This window comes from Arachis ipaensis, chromosome B05 (assembly GCF_000816755.2).
Source record: "Arachis ipaensis cultivar K30076 chromosome B05, Araip1.1, whole genome shotgun sequence".
NCBI classification, from domain to species: domain Eukaryota; kingdom Viridiplantae; phylum Streptophyta; class Magnoliopsida; order Fabales; family Fabaceae; genus Arachis; species Arachis ipaensis.
This window is the reverse complement of record NC_029789.2, coordinates 21,652,036-21,659,247: the sequence shown is the minus strand read 5'-3', so window position 1 is coordinate 21,659,247 and position 7,212 is coordinate 21,652,036. Positions and strand designations below refer to the sequence as shown.

Here is a 7,212-nt window from a genome sequence, read left to right as displayed (position 1 = left end):
ATTCTGTTTCTCTATTTCTTGCAATTTACTCTTCTGCTCTTTAAAATTCTGCAACCTTTACTTTCTTGCAATTTATTTTCCATGTCATTTAAGTTTCTTGCACTTTAAGTTTCAGTTAGTCACTTTCATTTTCTTTCTCTATTCTAGTTCTTTAAATTCCTTGCCATTTAAATTTTTGCAATTATGTTCAAAAAATCACAAATCTCATGAAATCAAAACCATGTTTGCTTGACTAAATATACCATTTAACTAAAGTTGCTTAATCTACCAATCTCCGTGGGATCGACCTCACTCTTAATGAGTTTTATTACTTGATACGACCCGATATACTTACCGGTTACGCGTTAATATTTAAATTTTCGCGTATCAACACTAACCAAGTATATACTGTATAAGTTCTTAATAAAATATAAGTAACTCCCCTTTCAATACAGACCATAAGAACGCCAAGCTGATATTGTTGCTAATAAACATATGTTATGGATCTATTATTTTAGTTTAAAATATGTATTTTACTAAGTTTTAGGGATTTCAAAATTTTTGCTCTTCAAAAAATTTCCTACTCCGACCAAAAAAAATCATTTCAACTGGAAAATAGACTATATTATTTAGACTTTCTTTACCAATAGTAACATTTCCACATATATTTCATAATTGGAAAAGAGATTATTGTTTCCTTGAAACAAAATCTAAATAAAATGAGTCAAAGTAATTGCATATATTTTGCAATGATGCAGCTTGGAATGGGAAGCGCACTAGAAACAAGCATTTGGAGCAAGAAAGTTGGAAATGCTTGGAGTCTTAATGCAAAGATCATGGGTGATCCTCAACGCCATTGCACTTCTCCTTAGCTTCTTATATGTGTTTGCTTGCCAGTTACCAAGATTGATAGGGGAGACACGAGACAGCATCCATAGCAAAGGTGGCGGGAGTATTCGCACTTTGGATGCTTCCACAACTCTTTGCATACTCCATGAACTTCCCCATCCAAAAATCCCTACAGGCACAAAGCAAGATCATGGTCATGGCTTGGATCTCCGCGGGGGTGCTGGTGGCGCATGCAGTGCTGAGCTGGGTGTCGATGCTAAAAATCCGCTGCCGTGATGCTTAACGTGTCATAGTGGTGGCTCAAATGGAAGTTGCAAGGACACTTGGAAGGGATTCTCCTTGCAAGCATTTCAGAGTCTCTGTGGTTTTATTCGTCTCTCATTAGCCTCTGCTGTTATGCTCTGGTGCGTCACATTTTCATATATATGCACAAATATGTACTGCCTATGCTTGTATATCTATATTATTACCAAATTATAATCACAAGTTTTTTTTATCTACCCAAAAGATATATATTCTTCCATATGTTTCCTTAAAATCTTGTGCAGCTTGGAAGTTTGGTACTTTATGGTCCTGATTTTGTTCGCTGGTTATCTAAAGAATGTAGAAATTTCGGTGGATGCAATGAGTATATGGTACTACACAACATTATCTTACAATAAAAAGCCAATTTTTTTTATATGGGTTCAATGCTCACCTTTTCCAATGCTGGCGATTCATGCATGTTTTTCTGATGATGACTTTGCAGCATGAATATCTTGGGCTGGACAATCATGTTCGCCTTCGGAATGAATGCAGCCGTGAGGTTTGGTCCTATTTTAGATGCATCATTTTTCAGGAAAAACTATGCAACACAACAATTAAAAGAAATGTTATTAGTTTTAATAAAAACTAATTTGATTCCTAACATCATGCAGTGTGAGGCTGTCAAATGAAGTCGGGGCAAGTCACCCAAGAACAGCAAAATTGACCATAGTAGTTGCTATGATCACTTCGTTTGTTGTTGTGAGTGTTAATAAAACGTCAATGAAATTTTGCCTTTATATAATTAAAATAATATTTTTTTTTTACAAAACGTCAATTTGTACTACTATCATAGCAATGTAAAATATCAAAATATCAAATGTTATTGTATTTCTCACTGAAATTATCCATATCTAAAAATTTTAAGAGAGAAATTATTCTAAGCATATTTTTGGTGTGCCTGACGATTTTTAGCGAATTTGGTCTGGAATGCTGTCAAGGACCTTCCTACAATCATGTGTGTTAAGCCTCATGGTCTATAAAACCAATTGGAGTAGAGAGGTAAAATTTTCTACTACGGTGTTGGATCAAAACAATTTACTATTATGTATTAATGAATTAAAATGTTGGAAGAAAAAGAATTTAAAGAATAAGCATCTAAATTTTTTTGTTAACCAAGTTAGTCTAACATAATAAAAATCAATTATAACTAATATTATTTTAAATCTTATTATTTACTTTATTTAGACTTGATTCATAATAAGATTTGAATGTATAACATCACTTTATTTTTATTAGAGCCTAATCTTTTGATCGAATGGCAGGCCTCTCTTGCCGAAATAAGATAAAGTGGGGCAGGTATACCGAATCAGAGAACGAGATTGTGAAGAATGATCCAGACATAAGAAAATAGTGTTAATTGAAAGTAGCACTGTAGCAGCAACGGTTGATAATTTTAGAGCAAACACATTCTAGATCCGAATTTATCAAAGTATTTGAGTGTACATTTTATCTCTAATTTTATTTAATATTTCAATTTTAGCCCTTGTGTTAAAATTTTGGTTAGAAAATATAACTGCTCGACTTACAACATCAATGCATGACAGAATGACAGTACACGCTACGCGAGACAAGGCATAAAATAAATTGAATTTCGGTATCGCCAGAAAATCTTTTTGACATTCTGAGAAAGGCATGAGGAATTTCATTGTAAAATTAGGACGATCATAATAGCATATAAAATTCAGTCATTGTATATCTATATCTTAACAATCGATTTATCTTCATTATTCAATTCACGATATTTGAGATTAGTTTTCGTTATCACTTCCCAGCCCATATTTTATTCGAGTAATCCAGGCAATTCCGTGAGTAATTCCGTAATTGTAATTTAACTCCCTATTAATTCAGTCACGACTGAACTACCTGAATTAGTATAGAACGTAAGTCCAGGCAAAAATAAGCTAAACCAAGAAATAAACTCAACTGTGTTTACCAAATTGAAGTTCCATAACATCAATAAAAAGTCAATAAAAATATAAAACCAAATCCTTTCAAACACATAGATCACTACAATTAACCCAAAAATAAGAGACAAAACTTAGAAGCTCTAGTTTGAACAACCTACCACTTAATCAAAGAGACTGAATCCCATATCCTGCAAGACAAACAAATCCAAAACCAAATAATCAGATCATTTTGAAAAACCAAAGTAATTAAATAATAATAATAATAATAATAATAGTTGAATCTTCTTCCTTCATCTGATTCCTCCTTCTCTTCGACCTTCTCCTCCTTCTTTGCCTCGGCGGCTGCGGGAGCAGCAGCACCACCGCTAGGAGCAGCGGCAACGGCAACAGCACCACCACCACCAGCAGGCACCGACGCAAGCTTTTCCCTTCCGGCGGCAATAACCTCTGTTATGTCTTTGCCTTTAACTTCAGATAAAAGGAGCGTTATGCTGTCATCATCTGCTTCAGCTCCAACTGAACAAAACATACATGTCATAATTTACAATACTAAGGTCAAAATTCTCCACATATCAACTAACTTCGAAGCAAAATAGAAATGTATTGAAATAAAATAGGATTAATTAGATAAAAAGGCTACCGGAGCTGAGAATGCCCTTGAGATCGGCGGCGGAAGGAGCGGCATTGCCACCGAGGACGGCGAGGAGGTAGGCGGCGATGACCTTCATCTTCCTTCCACAACTAGGTATCACGAATCACGGCGTGGATCTGGTGGGGGGATGAACAAAAGTGAAGGTTTTTTCAGTTCTGCAGATTTATAAATAGGGTTAGGGTTTGAGTCCTCGCATGGGCTCCTAGGGTTTTATAATGTGGCCAACGTGGCCCTTGTTGTTGGGCTGTTTCCATACTTTATTGGGCCAGCTTACCCCGGACCCTATAAGCCCATTATATGCCTTTTATATACCCCGGGCCCTTATAAGCCCATTATATGCCTTCATTAATAATCATTATAAAAAAATACCCATTATATGCCGCTTGACCAAAAAAAAAAAACCCATTATATGCCTTCAAAGAAGCGAACGATTCGAAACTTCAAGGACCACCAAAGTTCGGCAGGGATGAAGACGATGAGGATGTCGATGGAGATGAAGATGCTGCCGACGAAGACGAAGATACAACCGACGGTTCGATAACTGCGTCCATTGATTTTGGAGCTTTGAGCGTCGAAGATACTTCCGTCGATTTGGTGCTCTTCCGCGTCGAGATGCTGCAGTTCATCTGCTTGGCTTGTTGAGGAAAACTTGCTGTAATGGAAGATGAAGAGTCTAGTTTCGTCAAAAAATGGTCTAGTTCTCTGACAAAAAAAAAAGAATTGGCAGTAGCCACTGCACACATGTTTCTAATGAAATATTAGACCAATATATAAAATTAAGCCATGTTTTTTCACAAAAAATAAGGAGAGAGAGAAAAAAAAAAGATTACGTGTGTGTTTGTCTAATGTGTTAGATTTTCTCAATTCGAGAATTAAGCTTTCAAGTGGTATTAGAAATTGCACTCAGAGTTTAAAGTAGTCCCTAAAATTAATAATTCCTCAAATTCATCCTCAAAATTGTACTTTGAGACTCAAATTCATCCTTCAGGACATTTCTGTCCAAGTGACATCATCGAAAAGCTGACATAGACTCTATTTTGACACGTTTGCAAACCCTAAACGACACCGTATGTGTATTGGCAAGTAAACGTTTGCTATGCAACATCGTTTCACACTATATACAATAGTCTCTCCTTCAAAGTTAAATCAACATTTTCTTTCCCTCTCAAAACAGAAACAAAATCCTTTCTTCTTCCATTTAACCCTTAATGGCAATGGTGTGAATCGTGTCTTTACAGCGATTCCCTCTAAAAACACACTGCACTCGAGGGTCAGCTTCATCGTCGTCATCATTCAGAGAGTGTGTGATGAAGACTGATTTCTCTATTAGAGGCAAGAAAAAAAAAGAGAAAGTAGAATAAGAAATGCTTTGTTTTACTTAAATGTTGTTAATGTGATTTCTTTTAATAGTTAAATAGAATTATTTATCGTTGATTATGTGGGTATGCATGTTGATGTTATGCTGTTTTTGTTAGGGTTTAATTGGAACTAATTTTGTTAGTGATCATGATAAAATTTTTCGTTGATCAAGAGTTGTTTGTTATATTTGATATCTATTTCATTATTGTTATAGTTTGATTCTAACATTTTAGTGGAATGTGGTTTATGGTTTAATGATATTAGTGTTGAAGTTAGGTGTTTATCTTTTTTATTTTCAGATGGATGAGCTTTTTATTACCATCATATATCACCATGGAGGGTTATTTACCACAGAGCAGGATGGAAGTGTGTCCTACAGTAGTGGACAAATTTCAAATATGCAACGACTTGATGTAGACACACTCGATGTCTTCTTAATCCGAGACTACCACAAGCAACTTAGGTATGACAAGGTGACTCAATGTTGGTTGTTGGCTCCTAATAGACTTTTGAAGACTAGTCTCTGAACTATATCACATGATAAAGAGCTCATGAAGATGTATTATCATACTCAAAGGAACAAGAGAGTTGTCTATGTGTTATTATGAGCATGGAATGCCTGAATCTGTGTTTAATGTGGAAGAAGAAGCAGTATCTAAAGGCAAAGAATTGATTGTGTTAGAGGATAATGCTACTGTAGGAGAAAATTTAAAAGACCGTTTTTTCCAGCCAAACCTCATTACTAATGTCACCACCAAAACAATCCCCACAACATCATCAACCCCAAATCCAGAACCATGTCACACTGCTAGCACCACTACAAAGTTAGCTAATTCTTAAAATGTCTTGTCCACCCTAAAATCAATCCACACAACAAAACCAAATAGTAAATTCAGTCCAGGTCCAAAAGCAAAGACGCAACCCATTGCAAAAGGTAGTAGTAAGCCCCACCCACCACCAAAAATAAATGTCTAGTCCACTGCAAAATCTGTAACCAGGCCCAAACATACAGTGTTTAAGGAGTGTGATCTACCAAAAAAAAGGTTCCCAAAGAGGCAAAATTGCAACAACACATGCTAGGAGGCCTTTAACAAGAGCAGCTTCTATTAACACTATCAGAATATCATATGCTAAGGGAAAAGAGTCCGAAACTATGACAGTGACACTATCTAGTTCAGATGACTCAACAGATAGTCATGATAGTTATGATAGTGTGGAGGATGAACCATATAAGCCTGGTTATGACAAAGAAGACTCTACTGAAGAAGAAGAAGTGGCTGTGAAGAAGTCAACAGGAAAGCTCCCTCAAGTTAAGTTGAGGACTGCAGCAACTTCCAAGCTAATGCAAGAGAGAAGAGTAATTATGGTTGAGGATGATGGTATGGTGTGTGCAGACTCAGACTCTAAAGATGATGAACTATTTTTTGGTGATATGACACCATATTCTGAAGCTCAAGATGGAGCTTATGATGAATCTGATGGTGGAGATTCATGACATTCGAAGGAAATGAAGACTCTTCCAAACTCTGAAGATGTATTGGATGAGGTTGATTTAGATAAGGTCTTTCTGGTGTTTAGAGAAGGAGAAAGGTTTGGAGATCAGAAACTTGAGGTAGAAATGAAATTTAACATGAAAATGGAATTCAAGGAGGTTGTTAGTGAGTATTGTATTCAAGAGGGAAGACAAATTTGGTTTAAGAAGAATGATAGTGTCAGTGTGTAAGCTGGAGGAATGTGGTTGGGTTGTGTATGCTTCCAGAGACGTTGAGGGTAGGAGCGGCAAACGGGCCTAAATCCGTCGGGCTGATCCGCGTAATCCGCCAAAAAAGACGGGTCAGGCTGGAAATTTGGGACCGCCAAATAGCAAAATTTTGTTTAACCCGCACCGCTTAACCCACGGGATTTGGCAAGGCGGGACAGGCTTCCCTGCCGGGCTTAGTGATTTTTTGGCAAGGGAATATTTTTGCAATTTTTTGTCAAAATCCAACTTCTCCCAACCCAACTTACAAGAGAATGAAGATGAAAATTGAGTGTTTTGGATTATGTTTATTTTGCTTTGGAGACAATATTTATAATTATGTTTTGGATTATGTTTATTTTGCTTTGGAGACAATATTTATAATTATGTTTTGGATGAAAACTTGGTTTTTATTTTTTTTT

The 7,212-nt window shown here is 36.2% G+C and overlaps 1 protein-coding gene and 1 pseudogene across 1 annotated transcript; one reads left to right on the top strand and one right to left on the bottom strand.

The window, feature by feature from the left end:
• On the top strand, positions 551-3,159 carry LOC110271836 (annotated as a pseudogene).
• LOC107643312 (60S acidic ribosomal protein P2A) lies at positions 3,037-3,889 on the bottom strand. Its single transcript, XM_016346926.2, has 3 exons — positions 3,682-3,889; positions 3,333-3,557; positions 3,037-3,231 (listed from the first exon to the last, which is right to left on the bottom strand). Exons 1-3 carry the CDS (start codon positions 3,767-3,769, stop codon positions 3,203-3,205), a joined length of 342 nt encoding a protein of 113 aa, XP_016202412.1. The 5' UTR covers positions 3,770-3,889; the 3' UTR covers positions 3,037-3,202.

Coding starts and splice junctions, on each gene's coding strand:
- LOC107643312 (XM_016346926.2), bottom strand. CDS start 3,769: ATGAAGGTCATCGCCGCCTACCTCCTCGCCGTCCTCGGTGGCAATGCC. Junction 3,558..3,681: donor CAAGGGCATTCTCAGCTCCG/GTAGCCTTTTTA, acceptor TGTTTTGTTCAG/TTGGAGCTGAAGCAGATGAT. Junction 3,232..3,332: donor AGAGAAGGAGGAATCAGATG/AAGGAAGAAGAT, acceptor TGTTTGTCTTGC/AGGATATGGGATTCAGTCTC.